This window comes from Copadichromis virginalis, linkage group LG20, assembly GCF_057382275.1.
Source record: "Copadichromis virginalis isolate Kocher_CV1m ecotype Utaka linkage group LG20, C_Virginalis_male_GT1.1, whole genome shotgun sequence".
Taxonomy (NCBI): Eukaryota; Metazoa; Chordata; class Actinopteri; order Cichliformes; family Cichlidae; genus Copadichromis; species Copadichromis virginalis.
In genome coordinates, this window is record NC_140637.1 from 15976302 (window position 1) to 16004064 (window position 27763).

At 41.3% G+C, this 27763-nt stretch overlaps 2 protein-coding genes and 2 long non-coding RNA genes across 9 annotated transcripts in view; 2 read left to right on the forward strand and 2 right to left on the reverse strand.

The window, feature by feature from the left end:
* LOC146684485 (uncharacterized) overlaps positions 1-27763 on the forward strand; it is a 447043-nt gene that overhangs the window by 353542 nt on the left and 65738 nt on the right. The gene's annotated exons all lie outside the window — the stretch shown is intronic.
* Positions 1-27763, reverse strand: part of LOC146684488 (paired box protein Pax-7-like) — a 132629-nt gene that overhangs the window by 3868 nt on the left and 100998 nt on the right. For 3 of the 5 annotated variants that reach the window (XM_085444734.1, XM_085444736.1, XM_085444735.1), the window contains exon 9: positions 5101-7001. The exons of the other annotated variants lie outside the window; for them this stretch is intronic. In XM_085444734.1, the coding sequence (XP_085300860.1) occupies positions 6886-7001 (116 nt within the window). In that variant the 3' untranslated portion in view covers positions 5101-6885. Of the gene's footprint in view, positions 1-5100; positions 7002-27763 lie in introns of those variants that run through there. 5 annotated transcript variants of the gene reach the window in all.
* On the reverse strand, positions 1378-4964 carry LOC146684489 (uncharacterized). The gene is made up of 2 exons (XR_014917300.1): positions 1720-4964; positions 1378-1626 (listed from the first exon to the last, which is right to left on the reverse strand). It is a non-coding gene; the product is annotated as an uncharacterized LOC146684489 (long non-coding RNA).
* Positions 11028-14737, forward strand: LOC146684490 (paraneoplastic antigen Ma3 homolog). Its single transcript, XM_085444049.1, has 2 exons — positions 11028-11133; positions 11605-14737. The coding sequence occupies exon 2, from the start codon at positions 12191-12193 to the stop codon at positions 13769-13771; it is 1581 nt and encodes a 526-aa protein (XP_085300175.1). The 5' UTR covers positions 11028-11133; positions 11605-12190; the 3' UTR covers positions 13772-14737.

Below are 27763 nucleotides of genomic sequence, written 5' to 3' on the forward strand. Positions count from 1 at the left end.
ATTAAGACTTGACTGTATACTGTGTTTGTGTTTTCCTCCGAAACAATAAGTTCAGTTGGAGCAGCCTTTCAACACCTCACTCTGTCTCTCACTAGCAAAGTTGAACCAGGCAATAAAGTAAAGCTAATTTTCGGCCACGAGCCCGACACGGAACCCAATGTACTAGCCAGAGGTCTCTTTACTACGGTTTGGAGCCGCGTACCTGTTTTATATATACGCGGAATAGTTTTCTATAACAAATCGCTGGAAAAAGTGCAGTCTTATCTAATGTCAACCCACTGTTACTCATTTTATATTAAAATTTAAAAATATAGTTGGTATAGATATGGCGAGTAGCCTTCAGAAATAGTAATAAATCACACAGCAATAGTACATTAATGTAGTTGTAAAACGCATGACAACAGTAATCCAAAGTATTCAGAATACCTTTGTTCTGTTATAAATAAACAACCCGTTCTCACTCCCAAAGCGTAACATTTTACGCTAGGTGACAAATCGTCACCATATTACGTTTTCGGCTACCCACCACGTTCCTAAATGACGACCTCGGAAAAAGAGGAAATATGAGAACCGTCTGGACTGAACCTACACATGTTCGCTCTTTTTCTTCAAATCGCTTAGAAACACGCTATTTAACATTATTAAAGTCCTGGTTAAGGTCAGGAATAAGGTTATGGTCAGGGCTAGGGATAAGGTTAGGTTTAGGGCTGGAATACAGGGCTGGAACGTCTACTACCGCGGGAGCGTCATTGCACTGGATTCCAGCCATAACCCGCCGCGTACCATAAGAACGCCGAAGGTCTCCTTTCGCGTTCCTCAGGAACGCCGCGGGACGTGACAAAACGTCGACATGTTACGCCTCGGGAGTGAGAACGCTCTGAAATAAAAGTTGTAAAATGTTGTATCACTAAAATATCATTTTGACTCAGTTTGTTATTCATTATGTGTTTACAGCACCCTCTGTGGTTGCTCCAAGCAATACATTTTAGAAACTGCTTTATTTTGAAAAAACTTCATTGAGCAGGAAGAAAATAATAATGGATTGTCCAGCATCCAGCATCCAGCATGTCCAAATTAACACTGTCAGATTTGATTTCAACACTATTAAAGTGTCTATATGGGTCCACACCAGAAAGTGTTAATTTAACTCTTTTTGGAGAGTTGGTACGTTAACTCCGATTTAGTGTTAAACACCAAATCTGTCTGGAGTTGATAATTTAACACTTGGTCTTAAGAGTTTATATATTAACTCTCAAAGATTATTTTAGTTTAACTACATAAGAGTTATCTTCTAATTCATTCTAAAAAGCGGGAATTTTACTGTTCTGAACTTCTAGAAATTTATTTTGGAAATAAACATTTACTAAAAAGATGCAATGGTTTTTGAAAAACATTTATTCTGAACTGTGCACCACAATTTCAAAACATTTTCTGAAAGATGTAACAGTATACATGTTCTCACTTTCATTAGAATTGTGTTTATCAAAAGGTCTGACATGGTAAATGCAAATAACAGCATTCTCATCACTTATTTCTTCAATACAATATGCATGTCCTTCATTCATCCCTTTGTGGAACTTCAGCGCACTTCTGCTCTCCCCCATATTCCATCTTCACAAGCATATCCTGTGCGGAGATTGAATAAAAATTAGTTGACACTAATTAATGGCACAAATAATCCAGTAAACAATTGCAGCACAGTAAAAAAAAATGACTTACCAAGCATGGCAAACAACTCAAATATGTAGAGCAAAATGTTCTGAAACGGCTTCACTTCAGCTTCGATTGGAGCCGTGCTGGGGGCGGAGTCTGTGAATTTACTCTATTGGTGTCATAGCCCCTGTAGGAGTTCAGAGTTAAGAGGTCAAGAGTTAATGTTTCCATTTTAACACCTCCAGATTTGACAGAGAAACACTCATTTTTAACACTCGATTTTAACTACTATCATTTTACACCTCAGAGTTACATTAAAAGAATGTGACTCTACTTAGAGTAAAATTAACTCTACTTTTGCAAGAAGACTATTAACACCAAAACATTTAACACTTTTGAATTTGCTGTGTATGTACTTAAAGTATAAGTTCTTACTTTGCTTTTGTGCAATAAGTTGCCTGCTAATGTAATATTTGGCTGTAAAGCTAGTCCCTTTGTTAAGCTAGTTAGCCGCGATTTTGGATGTCATCTGGGATAGCATCGATAGTACAAGTTTATATAATAAGACATATGACATATGCTATGTAGTAGCAATGTAGTATATAAGTGCATATTATGCTGCACATATGTATATCATGACTGTATTGTTTGTCTTGTTTTTAGTTTCACCCTTTTGAATGTCAGTAAACCTGTTAACAACGTTCATCGATCTTCAGAGTTGTGATATAAGAAAGGTGTTAACGCCCCTGCATCAGACAAGCACCCATAACGGCACAACATTATTCTCATTCAGTAATGTAACGGAATACGTTACAAAATATATTCTGGAGCATGTATTCTGTAATCTGTAGTGGAATACATTTTAAAAGTAACCTTCCCAACACTGACCATACTTTTGAATAGTCAGTGCAAAAGAGTGTCTTTGAGTTTCAGTTACTGGCCAGTTTTGCCTGGTTTGTTTTCTTATTAGTGTTAGTGTATATTGATTATAATGTATGTGCTTACTCCAAATAAGGTATAAATTCAAGGAAAATTAATAAATGCTGTTCAGATTTTAAATTCTCTTTAATTGTACTGCCAACAAATAACAACTTCAGTCAGCACAACCCCTGTGGTCTTGGTCGAAGTGTTTTAATGAACATACAGTTACGTAATTGTTACATACACCAAGAGGCTGAAAGGAGTAAATGACAGTGAATGCCAAATTTCTCACTAGTCTAATACTTTATACATGTGGAATAAATAATATCATGATGACATACATGCCAAACTGAGAGCTAAATAAAACAAGTAGAAAAGTGGCCAAAAGGTTTTTGGCAATGGTGAGGCTGAACAAAATCTTTACAATTGATCCTTAATGTTGTCCTTTGTTTCCTTTCAGTGAAAAAAACAAAATGAAAAAAAATATATATATATATATTATATAGACACAAGTTAGAAGGTTATCACCCAAAAGGGGTTTTCACGGTTGTTGTGGCAATGCAGCTTAATAATATTATAAAAGTATGTAGCGTCTATAGAGTACAGAGACATAACAAATCACTTGGAATGTAAATGAAATCATCAAACTTAAACTTCTCAGTTCCTTTTCAGAAAGCCCAAACCTCTCTGGAATGGCATCAACAGCACCACAAAATAATAAAACAACAACAACAACAACAACAACAAAAAGCAAACAAACAAACAAACAAAAACCCCCAGAAAAGATTCAGATAATAATTCAGAATAGTTAACCTTAAGGATCAGTGCAGTCCCATTTAAATTTGATGATGTTTTTCATTTTCATGGATCTGTTCCTGGAAAATTTTGTCCTTGAAAGCAAACTTTAAACTGTGTCTGTTGAGTGTTGAGTTCAAGTAACCAAAAAAGTTATTATTTTTAAGTCATACAGTGGGGCAAAAAAGTATTTAGTCAGCCACCGATTGTGCAAGTTCCCCCACCTAAAATGATGACAGAGGTCAACTGTGAGAGACAGAATGTGAAGAAAAAATCCATGAATTCACATGGTAGGATTTGTAAAGAATTTATTCGTAAATTAGGGTGGAAAATAAGTATTTGGTCAATAACAAAAATACAACTCAATACTTTGTAACATAACCTTTGTTGGCAATAACAGAGGTCAAACGTTTACTATAGGTCTTTACCAGGTTTGCACACACAGTAGCTGGTATTTTGGCCCATTCCTCCATGCAGATCTTCTCGAGAGCAGTGATGTTTTGGGGCTGTCGCCGAGCAACACGGACTTTCAACTCCCGCCACAGATTTTCTATGGGGTTGAGGTCTGGAGACTGGCTAGGCCACTCCAGGACTTTCAAATGCTTCTAACGGAGCCACTATTTTGTTGCCCGGGCGGTGTGTTTTGGATCATTGTCATGTTGGAAGACCCAGCCTCGTTTCATCTTCAAAGTTCTCACTGATGGAAGGAGGTTTTGGCTCAAAATCTCACGATACATGGCCCCATTCATTCTGTCCTTAACACGGATCAGTCGTCCTGTCCCCTTGGCAGAAAAACAGCCCCATAGCATGATGTTTCCACCCCCATGCTTCACAGTAGGTATGGTGTTCTTGGGATGCAACTCAGTATTCTTCTTCCTCCAAACACGACGAGTTGAGTTTATACCAAAAAGTTCTACTTTGGTTTCATCTGACCACATGACATTCTCCCAATCCTCTGCTGTATCATCCATGTGCTCACTGGCAAACTTCAGACGGGCCTGGACATGCACTGGCTTCAGCAGCGGAACACGTCTGGCACTGCGGGATTTGATTCCCTGCCGTTGTAGTGTGTTACTGATGGTGACTTTTATTACTTTGGTCCCAGCTCTCTACAGGTCATTCACCAGGTCCCCCTGTGTGGTTCTGGGATCTTTGCTCACCGTTCTCATGATCATTTTGACCCCACGGGATGAGATCTTGCGTGGAGCCCCAGATTGAGGGAGATTATCAGTGGTCTTGTATGTCTTCCATTTTCTGATGATTGCTCCCACAGTTGATTTTTTCACACCAAGCTGCTTGCCTATTGTAGATTCACTCTTCCCAGTCTGGTGCAGGTCTGCAATACTTTTCCTGGTGTCCTTCGAAAGCTCTTTGGTCTTGGCCATGGCGGAGTTTGGAGTCTGACTGTTTGAGGCTGTGGACAGGTGTCTTTTATACAGATGATGAGTTCAAACAGGTGCCATTCATACAGGTAACGAGTGGGGGACAGAAAAGCTTCTTACAGAAGACGTTACAGGTCTGTGAGAGCCAGAGATTTTCCTTGTTTGAGGTGACCAAATACTTATTTTCCACCCTAATTTACGAATAAATTCTTTACAAATCCTACCATGTGAATTCATGGATTTTTTTTTTCACATTCTGTCTCTCACAGTTGAAGTGTACCTCTGGTGCAAGTTACTGACCTCTGTCATCATTTTAAGTGGGGGAACTTGCACAATCGGTGGCTGACTAAATACTTTTTTGCCCCACTGTATTAGTATAATCCCATTTAACCACCAACTTAATTAAAAATAAGTTATGAGTTAGAAACTACTGTTAAAAGGTACGTGAAGTCACGAATTTGTGATAAATAAAGTATGCACCATCTTAATCAAAATATTTAAACTACTTGGATCTTTAGGTTTATCAGATCTAACTTACTTGGGGTTATGTAGCATTTTCTTTTCTTTTTTTAGGCATGGGAATGGGTGGTGACATTACAGAAATATATATTTATTGGCAAAATCCTTAGTGTTATAATACAAAATTTTAAATTCTGAGTGCTAAATTGCTTGGATCAGCAACATTTTGTAGTACTTAAAATCAGCAGTCTGTTTGATATCATTTACAGTCCACTGTTCTACTTTACAAAAAATGTATTGAAGACAAGCATTTGTTAAAAGATGTTAATTAGTAGAAATATAGTTGCAGATATGGTTCTACAAAGATCATTTTTTGTTTATATGATAAATATGAACAGAGTAGATACTAAAGGAACCACAATGAAGAGAAATAAATAAATATAGAAACTAGTGATTGATGCAGATGTGAATGATGGCAGTTAATCAGAGTACATGTTAGACTCTCAGTTTTGACCTTGGTGTCCTTGGAATTCAGCTATGAACAGAGCTCAGAATAAGTCATCCCGTGAGGAATTATCTGATATAGATCTGCTACAGAAATGTTATTCTTCTTCACAAACTTAACACATGCACAAATTATGACATTTTGTTTTATTGTCTTATTCATCTTTTTTTTCCATGTTCTGTTGTTCAGCAAGAAGGACTCCTTAGAGTAGGCATCGGACGACTTCACCAATATTGGTGAAGTCGTCCAGGCTTCACATGGAAGAAATTAAAAATAAATAAAAAGGGTCAACAAGGATCAATCTTTCTTGATGAGTGTTTTCTTTAAGACAGGAGAAAAATCAACATATTTGTTGAATCCAGTGGCTTAAATTCTGTTTGGGTCAGATATACAGCATGCATAGTCTCGAGGTAGCTTTCATGGTCTATACGTTTTCTGACAACACAACCAGAATCATATCAATCAAAGATTTACAGAGACTACAAGGGACTTTTAGGGTACTCAGCTGTTGTGTGTAACTCAAAGGGTTCTTTCCTAAATGTAAACAGGCAATAGATCAGTATGTTTTAACAATTCATTGAAACATTGCCATAAATTCATTTTATTTTTAAATTTTTTAAAATTCATCCTAAAAATGTGCTCTGCATTCACATTTTTACTGTAATTCAACCTTTTTTTATTTGTTGAACTACTGCAGTAAGAGCAGAGTGATTCTGTTTCACTTGGAACATTTTGCAAAGAACCAGAAGTAACATTAGAATAACTGGATATTATTTCCTCACTGTGATTCTGGTTATACAAAAGTTATTTTATTTCAAAGATTACATTCAGATTATCTTTTAATTCACATTTAATTGCTTATAACAAATTTCTAGTTATCTAAAAAGTTTGACACACCTGAAATTTGGTGCAAAAAGTATGTTCCTAACACTTCCTCATTGTTAGTTTGGTTGTTTCCATGAAGAATACTTAAAGCTTGCAAAACTGCATCATTCAGTCTTTCACCCACCAATATAAAATAATGTTTAAAAAAACCTAAATAGCAGTCACATTTGTACTCAGTTTGTGGCACACACTCACAAATGCTCTCTGGAATATGCGAGTTGTAGCAGGCAGTGTGGGTTGTGCTGGTGACCCGGTGTACTGCTGTTTAAATATGTTGGGAAAGTACTAGTATGCTTGGCCTGTCTCAACTTGCAGCAGTCCCAGTACAGCTGAGTGGTCAGCCAGCTTCATTCTGCGCTGATTGGAGAGATTGACGTTCTTAGCCAGGTAATCCACAGCAGCTGTGGATAATAGAAGACAGGATGGAGAGTTAATGAAGATTTGTTAGAATCCTTGCCGCTTGCAATTGATAAAATGGTAAATGGACTGAAAGTCACTAAGGCAAAAACTAATTAATACAAATACAAAGGAATAAGAACAAAACGGTTTACAAAAGGATTACAATGTGAGACAACCCAACCAGACAACCTGACAATGAACAGAGGGAATCTGACACGCTAAATACACACACAGAGGGGAACACATAACAACAGGGGAAGCAAAACTGAACACGCTGAACACAAGACAAAAGACTAAGATGCAGACCAAAATACATGGCATGATACAGGGATAAGAGGAAGGAACACACAGGGGAACAAGGCAGACTGAGGAGAAAAAGGGAGGTGACACAATGAGAGAAACATGGAAGTAATTAAGAAAGACGAGACACTGAGGGAGAGAGAGAGACAGACAGGACGGGCTGGGGAGAACATACATGAATGCACATGACAGACAGGGGAGACAGAATGAAACACAAGGAGGGAAAATGTAAAGGGAAAAGGGAGACAAAACACAAAGGCATTACTGGGACCTGGGAAACATGCAGGGAAAGGCACGTAAACACAGATGACACGACAGACACGAGAGACCAAAACACAAGGGGAACCTAACAGACAAGAAACTAAACATAGTCAATCACCCAGGAACACAGAATAAACTAAAGACTAACTAATGAACCTTAAACCATCATCATAATATATAACAATCACCAGAAGCCAAGAAACTCAAAATGCTGGGTCGGATGACCCAGAACCATGACACTACTTTTACATTATGAGTAAATCATGTTATTTCATGGTTTACTATTTATCCTGCAAACCTAAATGATCAGTTCATTTCCCCTTGTACTCATTCTTGATAGCACCTCCTGACAATGTGTTATGACTAGAATAGAATAGAATTAGAATAGAATAGAATTCAACTTTATTGTCATTGCACATGCACAGGGCAACGAAATGCAGTTTGCATCCATCCAGAAGTGCTTAGTGATATAGATATATTACAATATATATTAGCAATAATATAGATATGTAAGTATATTACAGAAATGGGTCTATTATGTTATAATGTACACGGTATGAAGTATGTTGTGAATATTCTATAACTATAAGTATGTACAGGCTGTAGTGAGTACAAGCTGTAGTGAGTACAAGCTATGTACAGGATATGGACAGGATATAAATATGAAAAACTATACAGAATATGAAATAAATAACTTTACAGGAATCTGAGATATACAGCTATACAGAAATGGGAACTATGCAAGTTGTAAACAGTTGTAGGGTTAAAAATTATCGTATGTACAGAATGATTGTTTACACAGGGCTATACAGTAGTGCAGTTAAGGTAAGTGAGGGTGTGGATAATTTCTACAGAGGCTATATAAAGTGCTAGTGGTTGTGAGTGGTGGTTCACTCCATGTTATTATTGTGTGTTTGAGGGTACAGTTGTCCATTGTGTGTGTGTATGTTCAGTCCATGAGTTAACGTGGGTCAGATGTCAGGAGGCAGAGTTCAGGAGTCTGACAGCTGTGGGGAAGAAGCTGTTCCGGTACCTGGTGGTCTTAGTCCGGAGGCTCCTGTAGCGCCTCCCAGAGGGCAGGAGGGTGAAGAGTCCATGTGATGGGTGACTGGGGTCTTTGATGATTTTCCCAGCCCTTTTCAGACACCGCTTCCTGTAGATGTCTTTTATGGCAGGAAGTGGTGCTCCGGCGATGCGCTGGGCAGTTTTCACGACCCTCTGCAACACCTTCCGGTCCGAGGCAGAGCAGTTCCCGTACCAGACTGTTATACAGTTGGTCAGGATGCTCTCGATGGTGCAGCGATAGAAGTTCACCAGGATGTCTGAGGACAGGTGGTTCTTCCTCAGAGTCCTCAAGAAGAAGAGGCGCTGGTGAGCCTTCTTGACCAGCTTGGAGCAGTTGGTCGTCCAGGTGAGATCCTCGGAGATGTGGACTCCCAGGAACTTGAAGCTGCTCACACGCTCCACAGCCGTCCCCTTAATGTGGATGGGTGGATGTGGGTCAGCATTCCTCCTGTAGTCCACGATGAGCTCCTTGGTCTTCTCGGTGTTAAGCAGCAGGTTGTTTGTGTCGCACCACTCAGCCAGACGATCCACCTCCTCCCTGTAGGCGGCCTCATCGTTGTCACTGATGAGGCCAATCACCGTGGTGTCATCTGCAAACTTAATGATGGTGTTGGAACCATCAGCAGGTCTGCAGTCGTGGGTGAAGAGGGAGTAGAGGAAAGGGCTCATCACACAGCCTTGTGGTACACCGGTGTTCATTGTGATGGTAGATGAGCAGCGGTTATCCAGCTGGACATGTTGGGGGCGGTTGGTCAGGAAGTCCAGTAACCATTTGCAGATGAGGGAACTGATGCCCAGGTCTGTCAGTTTCCTGATGAGTTGTGAGGGGTGGATTGTATTGAATGCTGAACTGAAGTCTATAAACAGCATTCTGGCGTAGGTGTTGTTGTTGTCCAGGTGTGAGAGGACAGAGTGCAGTGCGATGGAGACTGCATCCTCTGTGCTCCTGTTCTGGCGGTATGCGAATTGGTGGGGGTCCAGGGTGGGGGGGAGACAGGATTTGAAGTGTGCTAGGACCAGCTGCTCTAAGCACTTAGTGATGATGGGGGTGAGTGCTACTGGGCGGTAGTCATTGAGGCAAGATGGGTTGGAGTTTTTGGGTATCGGGACGATGGAGGTGGATTTGAAGCAGGCCGGTACCACAGCGTGGGCCAAGGACAGGTTGAATATGTCTGTCAGCACTCCTGCAAGCTCCTCAGAACACGCTCTGAGAACACGCCCGGGGATGCCATCGGGACCTGCAGCCTTGTGGACATTGATCCTGCTCAGCACCGCTCCTACATCGGTGGGGGAGAGAGTCAGAGGTTGGTGGTCTGGCGTCACGTCTGCTTTGGTTGTGGGGTTCCCTCGCTCAAAACGAGCATAAAAGTTGTTGAGCTCGTTGAGGAAGGAGACTAAGAACAACAGTGGCATTTCACTGCACAGGGTACTGCTTTGTCATTTTTCATTGTCCAGGGCTGCACTTCAAGTGAGTGTATTGTTTGATGAGAAAGCCTGAAAAACTGTTAAAAGGGTGTTCTTTCTGGTCTATCTTGGGATTATCTGATCATATGTCTCTCTAATGTTGTAGAGTATTTATCTTTCAGTATAAAGAGAACTGGAGTGTAGGACGAACAGAATTTTTGATTTTAGCTTTTCTTTTTCCACTTTGCTGTTTGTTTATATGTAGGTACCAAAACTGCTTGGTTAAACTCTTAAGCACAAATTAGAAGGCAATCTTGTCCCCTATCATTTCTTCATTTTTTAAATCACCATGATTGTGAAGAGAACTTGTAGAAGGCAAAGGAACTCAGACTCAAGATATCTTATACATGTGCACACATGGACGATCGTCCCTCACCGTCCAATCCATCCTGCACCAGACGAGTGCAGGACAAATGTGAGACAGAGGAAAGACCGCCCAGGGCTTTCAGAGCTTTCTTTATTTATACTTAACCCAAGCTTTCAGGGAAGTAGGAGTGGCAAAAACATTTCCACAAAAGGAGAAAGAGACCGTTAGCTTGCCTGTTAACAAAGGAGGTAGTATGTATGTATAGAAATTCAGACATTCCCATATAATGAGAGAGAGACCGTTAGCCTGCCTGTTAACAAAGGAGGTAGTATGTATGTTACAGCATTCCTCTGCACATCAGTTTTCACTCCCTTTTCCTGTGTGGTAGTTTCAATTCAACAGCTCTTCTTCCTTTAAATGAAGCTACAACTGGATGTAACCCACCTAAAATCTGCCTCATGAAAATGAACTGCTGTTCCCCAAGAATGTCAGTAGGTGGCACTATGAGATTGTTTAGTGCTTGTGAACTTGAGTTGAGAACTATAGAGAAGGAGAATAGCGCTAAGGCTACGTATGCTGGTCGGAGCTACTCACAGAGTTTTTCCTTAACCTTTTTCTTGAACCAGGATTGTGTGTGAAGACACAAATTGGATTTTACTTTTCCGCTTGTTGGGAAACGCGGACACTTTTTGTTGATGCTGATGTACCTCTGTTTTTGTGTTTTTTGTTCATTTCCGGTGAGTTGACTAACTGCGCTAGCATAGCAAGCTAATCGTTAGCTCAGTATAATGTAAATTTCATGTGTTCCTTTTAAGTGTTGTATTATCTTTTTATTTCTTCACTTGTGAATGTTTTAAGCCAATCGGAAATATTTCTTTGGAAGCTAGTAGGCAAGTTTTATTTATTGTAATGAGATGATAAATATGAGCAGTCTTTGGCTAAATAGTACTGCGACCACGTTTTGCACTTTCCTCGTGCATCAGTAATGTACATTCTCTCAATTCATTGGATTGATGTGACTGCTGTTCACAAAATATGAGATTTGAGTTAAATTTGTATGATGTGGAAATTGTTTTAAGGTTCTTTGATTAATTTTATTATTGATTGCATTAAGTCGTTATATACAAAGAGTGAGAGACATTTGGTCACTAGTGTTGATTAAGTTGTTATATGATATTCATGTAAAATATGTTCACTGCCCTGTGCAGGTTGGTTTTTTTGTTGGAGTCTAAAGTTGCGAGCCAGGATTCCGGATCCCCAGCTGCGATGCAGGAAAGATTTCCAGCCTACTTAGAAGTGACAACTGCGTTACTTCTTGACAGATAAGCTTATGAGATCTCAGAACAATACACTACCCGGGTAGTACTACTAACATTAACACTATACACACACACTCACACACCTGAACTGAAAAGACTGAAAAGAACTCTGAACACTGAACTCTGAACTCTAAAACTGAATACACAGACTGACAAATATGGACAATTGGAACTGTTGTGAACTGTTGAATGACTGTTTTTGGTTTTGTTTTGAATAAATGTTGACTGTTCTTTTAGCTGTGTGTCATTCGCTCCTTAGTCGATTCCTAGAGGCCATAAGCCTAAGATCCTAACTTTCTCTACATTCAGTAGTGGTAAAGTATCGTGTGTTACATAGTACCTTTTCGTGGCGAGCCAGCCAGGAGCGATTAAGACACAGCTAATATTGAAATTACAGCATTCTGCAATAGCATAGTTAATTTTGAGATTGTGATTTATTGTGATAAGCTTTCAACTAAGACAACATTGAAAAGAGATGGATTTGGTACAGAATTACGGGGTGGATTTTAAACGGTCCATCAGTATTACTGGAGTTACTAGTTTCGATTCTGATGCTGATATTATTGCTTCCTTAGAGAAGTATGGGGTGGTAACAAGGATTCTGAGGGTCCCAAATGCACAACCAGATTGTGGGGAAACTGTTATTGCTGAGTTTGAGTCAGAGATTACAATGGGGGATAACGAGTCAGATTTTCCCCTTGAGATTGAAAATGTGACCAACAAGAATGTAAAATGGCAGGCTAGTCGCATTGAAATGCCAGCACTCCATCAAACTCCAGACCCTGTTTTGGCTGACTCAAGTGATGAAAGTGTTGACAGTTATTCTGACCACAGTACTACACCCTTGATAAAGACAGCAAAGTTAAAGTACAACCACAGACGGCCCCTTACATCCCAGCCAGTCACCCATTCAACTAAATCTCAGACTTGTAGAGTTGTTAAACCAAAGACTACTCCAACCAGACTTCCAGTGGTGACAGATGAAGTAACAAACCCACCAGAGATACAGCGTATAGTAGTGGAACATGTAATCAGAAATGACTCTGTCGCTACACATGGCCAATCCAAATGGTTACGCTCATTCTCAGGCCGTGTGCCAAAACCCCCCGGAGAAGTGGATTTTGAAACGTGGTGTTTACATGTTGAACTAATGTTCAATGATGGCACTCCAGTTGACATTCAGCGGAGGAAAATACTAGAGAGTCTTCTTCCCCCAGCATCAGATGTTGTGAAGCAACTTGGTTATTCAGCACATCCACGAGAATATGTCAGGCTGTTAGATTCTGCATATGGTCTTGTGGAGGATGGTGAGGAGATATTTGCAAGGTTCCTGAACACAAATCAAAATCCAGGTGAGAAAGCTTCTGATTACCTACAGAGGCTGCAAGCTCTCCTTAACACTGCTGTAAGCAGGAATGGTGTGATTCCAGCAGATGCAAGTCGACATTTGCTAAAGCAGTTCAAACGGGGTTGCTGGGACCATAACTTGGTCCTGCAACTGGAACTAAAGAAAGAGACCACGCCTGAGTTTGCAGAGCTTCTGCTAGAGCTGAGGACTGAAGAGGACAGAAGGGCTTCTAAGCTGGACCGGATGCAACGTCATTTTGGGCCTACCAAGATAAAACCAATTGCACACATGCATTCTGTCCCTGACTTCCCACATCACACTGACCCAAGTGCAAGTGTATTGCAGGCCTATATCTCTGAAACTGAGAGTCTAAAGAAGCAGGTTGCAGAACTGCAATTGCAACTGATGACAAAACCATCTAAAAAGCAAAGAAAGCGACAAGTTAAAGCAATGGAAACAACACAAGAGCCACCCGTACCTGTAATTGAAACTCTGGTACACCAAATTCCACCACGAACCCAAGTGAGAGCTGAGCCCAAGGCTTGGTTCTGTTTTAGGTGCGGTGAAGACGGCCACATAGCCAGGAACTGTGAAAATGCTATAAACAAGGCTGTGGTTGATCAAAAGTACAAAGAACTAAAAGCCAGACAGGAAGAATGGAAAGCCCAGCAGCAGGGTCAAGCTTTAAACTGGAGCAGGTTCCGGTAAGGGGACATACGGGAACCAAGAACATTCACAATAGTCCCAAGTCAGAACAGAGATGTCAAAGTAAACAACAACATGCTGAATCCATTCCGAATCACCTTCCAAATAGATTAGTTGGATCAAGATCTCTTGCAGAGGTTAAGATTGGGGAACTATCACATGGTTGCCTCATTGATTCAGGGTCTCAGGTTACCACAATTTCAAAATCATTTCAGTTGACCCACTTACCTTCTCATCCTCTTTTGCCATTAAATGATCTGTTAGAGGTTGAAGGTGCTGCAGGCCAAATTGTCCCTTATCTTGGGTACATTGAAGTTGACATCACTTTCCCACAGAGTTTCACGGGGAAGGACAAAGTTGTAACTATTCTAGCTTTAATTGTCCCAGATCACAGAGCAAATTCGGAAATTCCAGTCCTCATTGGTACAAATGCCCTTGACGTCTTGTATGAGGACTTCAATGAGCAAATGACCATTCCTGAGCATTGTGCTTACGCCCCTCTCATTAGACATTTGCATGCTATCTACAGAAGTAAAACAAAAACTGATAGTTTTGTGGGGACAGTCAAGTCACAATGTAAAACCAACTTAGTAATTCCAGCTGGTCAGAAAATAGCCTTAAATGGTCGTGTCAGAAATGTCTGTGCAGGCCCTGGATCCACTCTTCTAGTCGAGCCCCACAGCCAGTCCAGCCTACCAGGTGGCTTGATATTTTCCAGCTATGTAATGTCAAAGCCACGACAGACATCCTTCAAAGTTCCCATTCTCCTAAAAAATGAGACAACGCATGATATCATTCTGCCAGCTCACCGTCCTTTGGCAGCGATATCTGTCCCACTTTCAGTTTCTCCTGCGAGGTCTGAATGTATGAATCGAACTGGAAGTTCAGAGCAGAAACATGCTCAGTGTTACACCACCCACGAAGTACAACCAAGTGACAAAATCCAGTTCGATTTCGGTGACTCACCCCTGTCAAACGAGTGGAAAGACAGGATCGCCGAGAAGCTGAATTCCGTGTCTGATGTTTTTGCTAGGGGTGAACTTGATTATGGTCACACCACAGTGGTGAGACATAAGATTCGGCTCTCTGATCCAACGCCTTTTAAACAAAGGCCAAGGCCCATTCATCCCTCTGATTATGAAGCTGTCCGCCTTCATTTGGAGCAGCTGTGCAACAGCAACATTATTAGAGAGTCCGAGAGTCCATTTGCTTCACCAATTGTAGTTGTGAAAAAGAAAAATGGGCAGATCCGCCTTTGTGTGGATTACAGAAAGTTGAACAACCAGACGATCAAAGACGCTTATGCCTTGCCCAATATAGAAGAGGCATTTACAGCTCTGTCAGGATCCAAATGGTTTTCTGTTATGGATTTAAAGTCTGGATATTACCAGGTAGAGGTGGAAGAAGAGGATAAACACAAGACGGCTTTTGTCACACCCATGGGGTTTTGGGAATTCAACAGGATGCCCCAAGGAGTCACTAATGCTCCAAGCACTTTTCAAAGAGTTATGGAGAAATGCATGGGCTCCATGAACCTCAAGGAAGTACTGGTCTTTCTTGATGATCTTATAGTGTTCTCCAATACTTTGGAGGAACATGAAGAAAGGCTCCTGCGAGTTCTGAACAGACTAAAAGAATTTGGTCTCAAACTTTCACCTGAGAAATGTCACTTTTTCCAAAAGTCAGTGAGGTATTTAGGACACATTGTCTCAGAACAGGGAGTGAAGACTGATCCTGATAAAATATCTGCCCTCACCACATGGCCCAGACCCACAAACCTGTCAGAACTGAAGTCATTTTTAGGCTTCACTGGCTATTATCGCAGGTTTGTCAAAGACTATTCTAAAATTGCTAGGCCATTGAATGATTTGACAGCTGGTTATGTCCCTGCCAGGAAGCTGAAACACCACAAATCACCGTCAAACGGCGACTTGAACAGTCCTTTTAATGAGAAATGGACTCCCTCATGTGAGGAAGCTTTCACGACCCTCATTGAGAAGTTGACATCTGCACCAGTGCTTGGGTTTGCTGACCCCAGAAAAGCCTATGTTTTACACACCGATGCCAGTTCACATGGACTTGGTGCAGCCCTATACCAGGAAGAAGATGGTCGGTTAAGAGTCATTGCCTATGCTAGCAGAGGGCTGTCTAACTGTGAAAGAAGGTACCCCACTCACAAACTTGAATTTCTTGCGTTGAAGTGGGCAGTTACTGACAAGTTTGCTGATTATTTGTATGGAGCTGACTTCACTGTCATGACTGACAATAACCCACTGACCTACGTGTTAACATCTGCTAAACTTGATGCAACTGGACATCGATGGCTTGCTGCTTTGTCGAATTTCAATTTCAACATACAGTACAGAGCCGGAAAAAGAAATCAGGATGCGGCTGGATTATCGAGACGGCCGCATGTTTCTGTTGAAACTGATGACAGTACAACTGCTGAGGATGAGAGAGTAAAGCAATTCATTGCAAAGTTTACGGAAGAGGGAAATAGTGCAACATTTCCAAAGGATGCTCTAAAAGCTGTATGCGAGAAGCACCAAGTACACATATCTCCTGACACTACTTACCACTACTGCCACTACTTACCTGCTGCAGTGGAGTGTTTGGCAGTGGATGCAAGTGCGATACCTGACGAGTTTGTTCAAGCCGACATTCTGACTGGTACTAGCACTCTTCCTCAACTCTCCCAACAAGATTGGGCTGCAGAACAAAGGCGTGACCCTATAATAAGCAGAGTCATAGACCTTGTCCATACAGGAAAACGCCTTTCCTATCGTCTTAGGCAAAAGGAGGAAAGGGAAGTCCAACTCATGTTAAGAGTACAGGATCAGTTGTCCCTAATAGATAATGTCTTGTACCGGAAACGAGTGAGCCAGGGCCAGACTCTTTTTCAACTAGTGCTTCCGAAGGAGTACAGGGAAGTAGCTCTTGAAAGTCTTCATGATGCAGTAGGTCACATGGGATTGGAAAGAAGTGTTGACCTTGTGAGAACACGTTTCTTTTGGCCCCGAATGTTCCTAGATGTTGAAATGAAAATCAGAACATGTGAAAGGTGCATCCGCCGCAAGGCTAGAGCTGAGAAATCTGCCCCACTGGTAAATATTAAAACCAGTCGACCACTTGAGTTGGTGTGCATGGACTATTTGTCTCTAGAACCTGATAGCCGAGGAACAAAGAATATTCTGGTGATAACGGATCACTTTACGAAGTTTGCTGTTGCAGTGCCAACTCCAGACCAGAAGGAAAAGACCGTTGCCAAGGCCCTGTGGGACAAATTCATCATTCACTATGGCATACCAGAGCGGTTGCATAGTGATCAGGGCCGTAATTTTGAATCTGCAGTCATCAAAAACTTATGCCAAATGTTAGGCATAAAAAAATCAAGAACAACCCCCTATCATCCCCGTGGTAATCCAGTAGAACGGTTTAACCGTACACTGCTAGGGATGCTTGGAACACTCCAAGAAGACGACAAACTAAAATGGCGTGATCATGTGCAGCCATTGGCTCACGCCTACAATTGCACAAAAAATGACACAACTGGGTATTCACCCTATCAGCTCATGTTTGGGAGACAGCCAAATCTTCCAATTGATGTGGCTTTTGGACTTAATGTGAGTAGGCAGGACAGTGTAACTCACAGTGAATATGTGAAGAAGCTCAGGGAAAGCCTACAGGAAAGTTACAAACTTGCTGTGGAACATAGCGAGAAAGCTGCCCTACGCAATAAGTCAAGATATGATCTAAAAGTGAGAGAATCCACCTTGGAGGTTGGAGATCGTGTTCTTGTCAAGAATGTTGGAATACGAGGGAAACACAAACTAGCTGACAGATGGAGTCAGACGGTCTACAAAGTTGTAAAACAGCTCAATGACTCTCCTGTATATGTTGTTGCTCCACTCAAGTCAGATGGGCCTGAGAGGACACTGCATAGAGACTTACTGTTACCGTGTGGGTTTCTGTCATGCTCAGCGCCAATCGAACCCAGTCATGGAAGCCAAGAGAAAGAGACACCCAAAGGCGACACCTCCAAAGAGAATCCATTTTCTGAAGTTGAAGGAGACTATCATTATCTGGGTGATAATGACATTGTGGATTATGACTTTCCAGTAGTTTACGAAGAAGTCAATTACCCGGCTTTCATTACTGTCAGTGAAATCCCCAAAGCAACCGAGTCTGTGTCAGAACAAAGTGTGGACCGGGACGAGTCTGATCTAAACCCTGCAGTAAAGGAGTTTCATTCTGCACCCGTGGAGCTGGATGAGGGCGATGGTTCACTTCAAGGTTCTAGTGGAAATGACATTGGAAATGACCCTCCAATGAAAGAAACAGGTGTTATTGTTAATGAGGAATATTCATCTGTTCATGATTCATGTGCTGATATAGATCCAGCTACAGAAAATGATGTTGAACCTTTGGAAAAGGTTATTGACGTAACTCAGGAGCAGTACCAAACTGAAACAACCGGGTTGTCGGATGGAAAAGAGGGGAGTGATAGATATGGATTGGAGGCAGAAGTTGCTAAAGATGAAAAACCTCCAGAAACAAGAGAAATCAGGCGGTCAACTAGGAACAGGACTGAACCTAGCAGACTAACCTACAACACCTTGGGAAATCCCTTAACATTAGTGATGCATTCTCTTTTAAACAGTCTTGATCAGGTTTTTTCACATGCCCTTGACTCAAACCCTTCCCCATGTGTTGGTAGAGTAAAAACCATTTAAAGTGACTGCTGTCATGCAGGGATGCATGCCCATTTAGGGGGGGAGGGATGTAACCCACCTAAAATCTGCCTCATGAAAATGAACTGCTGTTCCCCAAGAATGTCAGTAGGTGGCACTATGAGATTGTTTAGTGCTTGTGAACTTGAGTTGAGAACTATAGAGAAGGAGAATAGCGCTAAGGCTACGTATGCTGGTCGGAGCTACTCACAGAGTTTTTCCTTAACCTTTTTCTTGAACAAGGATTGTGTGTGAAGACACAAATTGGATTTTACTTTTCCGCTTGTTGGGAAACGCGGACACTTTTTGTTGATGCTGATGTACCTCTGTTTTTGTGTTTTTTGTTCATTTCCGGTGAGTTGACTAACTGCGCTAGCATAGCAAGCTAATCGTTAGCTCAGTATAATATAAATTTCATGTGTTCCTTTTAAGTGTTGTATTATCTTTTTATTTCTTCACTTGTGAATGTTTTAAGCCAATCGGAAATATTTCTTTGGAAGCTAGTAGGTAAGTTTTATTTATTGTAATGAGATGATAAATATGAGCAGTCTTTGGCTAAATAGTACTGCGACCACGTTTTGCACTTTCCTCGTGCATCAGTAATGTACATTCTCTCAATTCATTGGATTGATGTGACTGCTGTTCACAAAATATGAGATTTGAGTTAAATTTGTATGATGTGGAAATTGTTTTAAGGTTCTTTGATTAATTTTATTATTGATTGCATTAAGTCGTTATATACAAAGAGTGAGAGACATTTGGTCACTAGTGTTGATTAAGTTGTTATATGATATTCATGTAAAATATGTTCACTGCCCTGTGCAGGTTGGTTTTTTTGTTGGAGTCTAAAGTTGCGAGCCAGGATTCCGGATCCCCAGCTGCGATGCAGGAAAGATTTCCAGCCTACTTAGAAGTGACAACTGCGTTACTTCTTGACAGATAAGCTTATGAGATCTCAGAACAATACACTACCCGGGTAGTACTACTAACATTAACACTATACACACACACTCACACACCTGAACTGAAAAGACTGAAAAGAACTCTGAACACTGAACTCTGAACTCTAAAACTGAATACACAGACTGACAAATATGGACAATTGGAACTGTTGTGAACTGTTGAATGACTGTTTTTGGTTTTGTTTTGAATAAATGTTGACTGTTCTTTTAGCTGTGTGTCATTCGCTCCTTAGTCGATTCCTAGAGGCCATAAGCCTAAGATCCTAACTTTCTCTACATTCAGTAGTGGTAAAGTATCGTGTGTTACATAAGCATAATCACAAAACTCAAAAATCTCTCAACAATGATGATGAGAATTTTTGATCAGCAGAGGAAATTTGGTCTTGTGATGTACCAGTGCGTATATGTATGAGGTAACTGTTTTGATTTGATTGATGTATAAAAAATAAAGTACTTAATTACTCACAAGTAATTTGATATTCAATTCAATTCAATTTTATTTATATAGCACCAAATCACAACAAAAGTCGCCTCAAGGCGATTCATGATATACTACTCTGTACATTACTTTCATGTGACTCCATAAATTAGTGTTTCCTAACCTTTTGGAGCCATCGCACATATTTCACAAAAGAAAAATCACATGGCACACCACCAATCAAAATTTTTTCCTCGCACCAGGCTCTGTTTGTCCCCAGTATACCTTTCTTGCTTTCTTCTGGCCACTACTCATGCTAGGGCCTTCATCTGGGTCAGAATTTTTTCCAGGACCCAGGTCAGATTGACTACTTTTTTCAAATCTCACAGCATGACTATTATGCAATTTCTTCTTCTGTTTTACCTGCAGTTGGCAACCTATTTAATTAGAGCAGATAGTTATACTAGTGCTAGTGGAAAAGAATGTAATTGTTCTGCCCGTTTCTCCCGCCGATGGCTTAGAGTACGAATCAGGTGGAACCAGATAATCTTCAACGGAACACCTGATCAACTGTTGGGAAACAGCCATAAATGACCATGGTCACATAATTACTATTTCCATACATAAACACAAATCCCGATACTAATGAGGACACATATGATCTTTTAGTTTTTATGCATGAACATGAAAACTGACAAAACAAGAAAAATTGAAAGAGACTTAGGAGAGAATGCCACAGTGACTTTTAAAAACATGAACACATACAAATGCGCTTGCTCATCACTGCCTTTATTGTGTGTTGAAGAGGCTCTGGCTGCTGAGCTGGGGTCAACATACACTCACCTTTACATCATTCTGGGTTCTAGCCAGTGTTGGGAAGGTATTCCAAAATGTATTATTCCACTACAGATTACAGAATACATGGCCCAACATGTATTTTGTAATGTATTCCATTAAGTTACCCAATGAGTTAAGTTACTCAATCTGTCTCACAGAAACATGGCTAAAAGACTCAGCCTTCCCGATCCATGGCTGAGTCCATGGCAGAGTGAAACAGTTCAGGGGGTCGGCCCCACAGAAGGTTGTGGAGGCAACACAAATCCAAAAGCCGGCCGTGCGGAAGGCAGCGGCGGCGACACAAATCCGGAGACCGGCAGCGCGGAAGGCAGCGGTGGCCACACTGTTCAGGCGATGGTGATAGTCGGACGGGCTCCTCAGACCCCCCCAGCGGAAGCCGCAGGCGACGGTGATGGCCAGACGGGCTCCTCGGACCCCCCCAGCGAAACTAGGAGGCGGGAGCGGATCTTCGTGCCCCCCCAGCAAAGAATGAAGGCTGAAGCAGCCCCTCGGACCCTCCAGCGAAGGCCAAAGCGGCTCTTCGGACACTCCAGGAAAGACCGAAGGCTGAAGCGGTTTCTTGGACCCCCAGCAAAAGCAGGAGGCTGGAGCGGTTCCTTGGACCCCCCCAGCGAGAACAGTCACAGAACCAGTGTGAGCCAGTGTGAGCTTCTGGCACACACGAAACAAAACCAGCAGGCACGGGGGCCTCTGGCACACACAAAGCAAAACCAGCAGGCATGGGGGCCTCTGGCACACACAAAGCAAAACCAGCAGGCATGGGGGCCTCTGGCACACACAAAGCAAAACCAGCAGGCACGGGGGCCTCCAGCAAACATGAGGCAGACTGCTGCGCAGAACACTGACCCTGCTCAGGCAGCAACAGCCGGGCACAGTCCTCAGCTGGCTCCTTAGCCTCCAGGGGTCCAGAGTCAGCTGAGGCCTGGAGTGAGTAAAAGTCTCAGAACAAGCCAGCTTTTGAGAAACCAGTTTAGTGTTAATATGTTTGTCTCTCTGCTCTGTATGGGAGGTAGAAAAACAGTCCTTAATGCGTTGTATTGCCATAGCTTCCTGTACAGAGGCAGGTGAAAGCGAAGGTTGTACAGGTGACAAAATAGAAGAATGAGTAGATGAGGAGGCAGGTAGCTGAAGAGATAACTGTGCTACTGGTGAGGCTAATGGCTAAACAGGTGACCGGGCTAAGGGTAAAGGTGTAGGCTGGGCTACTGACTGAATGGAAGCCTGAGTGGCTGACTGTAATGATGGTTTTAGCGGAAGTTAAGCTGGTGAAGAGGGGAAATCAGAGTCATTATTCTCCCCTGTCCCAAAACACAGAGCCCCCGAAAAAACAGTCCCAAAGACAGAAGTGGTGTAAAAAATGTCCCTTTGACTCACCACAGCCAGCTGCTTAGATGTCAGCCGTTGTCCGCTGCTGCCAGACGAAGTCTGCTAATTCCCGAGCTTGCACTGCCGCCTGGGCTTTATGTAGATCGGCAATTAGATCTGTGAATCCTCTGGCCTGGTGGAGATGGGGATTTCCCTCGAGGATTGCCTCAATCGCATTCATTCCCACAATCTTCGCTCTTGTATTTGAGGTGTGGGTTATCCATTCCACCAGGCGTAGGACTTGCGCCAGATCACTCTCCCCAGGAAAGTCCGCTGGATCCATGTTTGTGGTCACTCCGTAATGTCACGGCTGGGGCAGCAGTCGTGTGGTGTAGTGAGACAAGGATCCAAAATGCAGGTACTGGCTGAGGTAGGCATGTATTTGTAGTGAAAGCAACGTACAAACCAAGAAATAAGGAACAGGGAGCAACTAAAACCTAGACTGGGAAATCTAATAAACAAACCTGAAAACATAAGGACACGGGGAGACACGCAGGGAAAGCACGAAGAAAGGAGAGCGGAGAGACGCAGGGAATACCAAATTACACAGACGGAGCAACAAGGAACACAGGCAGGCACACACTATAAATACACACAAGGTAATGAGGGAATGATACACCAGAGGGGAACACAGCTGAACCTAATGAGACACAACGAGACACAGACCTTCAAAATAGAACAGGAAACTCACAAACTGTTTTACAAACACAAACTCAGGGACATGAACAGAGCACAGGGGAGAACACAGGTAGGAATAATAGAACACTGAACACCAAAACCAAACCCTAAGAATTAATACAAAATCAGAAGAAACTAGAAAATAATAACAATAAACTCAAAACGCTGGGTCACCGACCCAGGACCATGACAGTTTTCTTTTTATTGTTTCTCGGTTATTCTGTTTCTTTCACTCCAGGACCGTGTGCACCTAATTTCATTCCACCTCATGTAAACATGTGATGCGAATAACACTAAAGAATCCTTGAATCCTTGAGCGTAACGTATTCTAAATACTTTGGATTACTTAATATATTGTCTTGCTCTTTACAACGACATGAATTATGTGATTTATTACTATTACTGAAGGCTACTAACCATACCAATACCAACTAGATATTTAAATCTTTATATAAAATGCCTAACAGTAATGTGGACATTAGGTAAGGCTGCACTTTTTGCAGTGCTTGTATAGAAAACTATTTCTGTATCAGTAATATGTTTTCTTTTTGTCTGTTAACAATCATGTGAAACTGCACATGATTATTTGCAGCTAGCAGGTTGTTAATGCTATCCATCAAATCTAAAAACACTATGTTAACACATGGAGATCCTGAAGGCTACTCCAAAAAGGATCGGATTATATTTTAAATATTTGTTAAACTCTCTTCCAAACCCCAGCTCTCTATTGTAAGTTTTGAGTGTTTACTAAAATGAAAATAAAAGCGTTCTAACTTCTCACTTGTCTGTTTTTATTCAGGCAAACATGTATAATATTTTTATTAAGAGAGATTAGGCTTTACCTTTTAAGACTTAAACTTAAGTGTTTCTGTCACGTAGTGATTGTGCTCAACTGTACAAAGCTTATTAGACATTATGAAACACATGATATGTAAAAGCGAATTTTTGAATTATCTTTTTTTTTTCTTAAAGAAATCTACTACATCATGTGTAATTTTTTAGTTAAAACAGTTAAATTAAGAGGGAATGGCAATAAAAACTCTGGAGCTGTGATGTCATCAAGTATACTGCAGTTCCAACTATAGCATTCTCAGGAAGTCTGGTGACGAGTAGCCTTCATAAATAGTAATAAAATTCACACACCAATAGTACATCGTAGATACTGAAGTTTTGATCATCCCATTTATCTCCGGAATTTCCAAGTAAGAAATGCATACCTGCCCGTGCACTGCTGGCTCTGGGTCCATTGTCTAACTGATGCCACCAACATTAACAGGATGCTTACATTAGAGCCTCCTATTGTGTGTTTTGTTTGAGTTTCTGACAATCAGAATCAGAGAAACTGTATTAATCCCAGATGGAAAAAAAAGGCCATGGGTCAGACTCGAGCCCAGGCAGGCCACTCTCAGCCATGTGCCATAGGATTGCATGCTCTTCCAACTGACCTAAACCTGCACCCAACTGCATTTAATCACCAAAATTGGAGAAGGGATAGAGCTGGGATAGCCTAACATTAGTCAGGAAACAACAGGTGTGTATTCCACTTATTTCAATAAAGTAACTGTATTCTGATTACCACCTATTTAAACGGTAACTGTAACGGAAGACAGTTACTCATATTTTGTATTTTAAATACGTACCGCCTTTAAGCTATAAAGGTTGGACTTTTAACTGTATTTTTATAACTTTTAAAACTTTTTTTTTTTTTTTTTACCAATAAGGCCCTCGCTCATGGCCATTCACAATACACCAAAGTAATTTAATAACAAAATTTTGGGACTTTACACATTACTTCTTACAATCTGAGCTCAAAGAGTCATGCTGACAGATTTCTTTCATTGATTATGGCAGCATTTCTTCACCATGTAGAAAAACTGAGACATAATGTTGAATTTGCTGGGTTTTTTTAATCTTATATTAAGATATGGTAAATGGTCTGTATTTGTATAGCGCTTTACCAATAATAGAACATCCATCCATCCATTCGCTTCCGCTTATCCTTTTCAGGGTCGCGGGGGGCGCTGGAGCCTATCCCAGCTGTCATAGGGCGAAAGGCGGGGTACACCCTGGACAGGTCGCCAGTCTGTCATAAATCACCAATAATAGAACACTGAACACCAAACCCTAAGAATTAATACATATCCAGTCATCCACCCATACATTCACACACTGGTGATGGCAAGCTACATTGTAGCCACAGCCACCCTGGGGCACACTGACAGAGGCGAGGCAGCCGGACACTGGTGCCACCGGGCCCTCTGACCACCACCAGTAGGCAACGGGTGAAGTGTCTTGCCCAAGGACACAACGACTGAGACTGTCCAAGCCAGGGCTCGAACCGGCAGCCTTCGAATTACAAGGCGAACTCCCAACTCTTGAGCCACGATCGCTCCTATCTAATAGATTGAATGCATAGTTATACTTTTTAAACTGACAGAAACTGGAATTTCACCATTCCGTGGACTTACTGTATATCAAGGGCCACATATATCAAGTATGTGGCCCTTGATATAAGATGATTTTAATAGCCATGACATAGATGCAATCTAAATAGGCTGATTGTAGCACAAGTGCAGGAGGAAAAAAAAATTTGTTTATATATTTTTTTTCTCTTTTTATCGAGATTACAGATTACCAAGGAACGTTTGCAATGCAAACAATGACATCATTTTAACTGTGATGTAATACCTGAATTTAGGATAGGAATGTGCTACATTACCACATTATTGAAAAATGTAATTTAGTTACAGTACTGAAACATTTCGGAACATATTACATGTTAACCTCAGAAATGGGAACAGGCTAACCCACCGATCCCTACATTCTGTTTGAAAATCAATCAATCAATCAATCAATCAATCTTTATTTATAAAGCACTTTTCAAACAAAAAATGTAGCACAAAGTGCTTTACATAGTTAAAAGCAGCCCACCCCACCCTCCAACTCACTCCCCGCACTCTCATTAACATAAATGATGTGAATACACACATATCTCCCCCCCCCCCCACACACACACACACACACGCACACTTAACCCTTCTTTGGCCCTGGGACCATTTTTGGTCCCTTTAGTTTTTCAGTTACAAGCCATTTGCACTGTGTTGAATGGAATATAGCCAAATTCTCTAAAAAAAAGTTTGGCATAATTTCATTTCAAAATTCAAGTCTGACTTCCTTAAATTAGCTTCAGTGGCTAAGCTAACAATACACATCCTCTTAGAGCCCTAGGGACCATTTTTGGCCCATTGACTTCCATTATAAATGCTATTTTTCACTGCAGAATTATTACCGTTAATGTCTTGGTGATTACTTATGTTTCCGTCTCGTTTTGGTCTATGAGCCTTAGAGTTGTAATTTTTTATTTGTCCACCGGGTGGCGCCCTTGCTCCACATTTGATCCCTGCTGGAAAACAGCGGGCTGCTTGGACAGACCTGTGGGAAACGAAGCCTCATTTCCGGCGTGCAGCAGCGGCTTCGCCCGATGATCGGGCGGGACCATTTTTTGGTCCCTAGGACCGTTAGAGGGTGCTTTTTTTTTTTTTTAGTCAACAGGAAATGACGTATTTGTTGTCACGTGGTATCGGATGTGTGGGCTGGAAAAAGCAGTCCCCGGTGATCGTGCCCCGGTGATCGTCGCGACTTACCCCGGCAACATGCACTTATTTCGGCCTAGAGGAGGAGCATTTGCCGCCTGGAGACCATTTTCTGGTCCTGAAAAAAAAAAAAAAAGGCGATCGAAATGAATGTTGGTGCCAATCTTTAGTCCATCTAAAGGCCTAATTATAATAACAATTGAATATTACCTTAAATGTTTTTTTTGGAAAATATTCAAGTTTTATGTTTTTTGGGGCAAAAAAAGCAGTGCGCTCATGTGACGAAACCGGGATATAAAGGGTTAAAATCCGCGAAATGTAATTAAAACTTGACATGAATATTTCAAGGAGAAGTAGGTCTAAAAGATTGGCTAATTTAAAGTGGAATAAAATATTAATATATAAATTTTTTATAGCACTTTTTTGGGCGTGGTCGATTAGGACCGATAGGGTGTGCATTTTATGAAATGCGCTCCTGCAAAAAAAATAAAAGGCGATCGAAATGACTGTTGGTGCCAATCTTTGGTCCACCTAAAGGCCTAATTATAATAACAAACAAATATTACTTCAAATGTTTTTTTTGGAAAATATTTAGTTTTTTGTTTTTTGGGGCTAAAAAAACAGGGCGCTCATGTAATAAAACTGGGATTTAAAGGGTTAAAACAACGAAAATATAATTAAAACTTTATATGAATATTTCAGGGAGAAGTAGTTTTAAAAGACTGACCAATTTAAATTGGAAAAAATATGAATATATAATCTTTTTATTACACTTTTGGGGCGGGACCATTTTTGGTCCCCAGGGCTCTAAAGGGATGCATTTTTAAGGGTCAGCGAAGGTTAAAGAGTAAAAATTGGGCTGGGTTCACATGAGCCAAGTGAGCCAAGTGAGGAAACACTATAACACGGAGCCGTCAGCACCGAGAGCCGGTCACAGACCGCAGCCTCCAGGCCGGGCACACAGCAGGAGGGAGGCAAAGGAGCCCCCCAGCCAGGCTGAGAGGACCCCCAGAGACCCAGCAGCCACGGTCGATCACAGCCCCGGTGCAGAGAGCGCCCTCCGAGGAAACACTGGAGATATGCCACAATAGGCTATATACAGGGTAAAATGATAAAATAAATAAGAACGGGTTACAATATAAATATAAATATAAATAGAGTAAGAAGATTAAAAAATGGATAAGAATAAAATCAATAAATATTAGGTAAAGCCTGAATTAATAATAAAATAACAGGATAGAATAAATAAGCATAAAATAAATAAACGCTAAGTAAAAGCTAAATTAAAAAGGTGGGTCTTGAGCCTGTTCTTAAAAACATGTACGTTCTCTGCGGCCCTGAGCTCCTCCGGCAGGCTGTTCCACAGACGAGGACCATACCACTGAAACGCT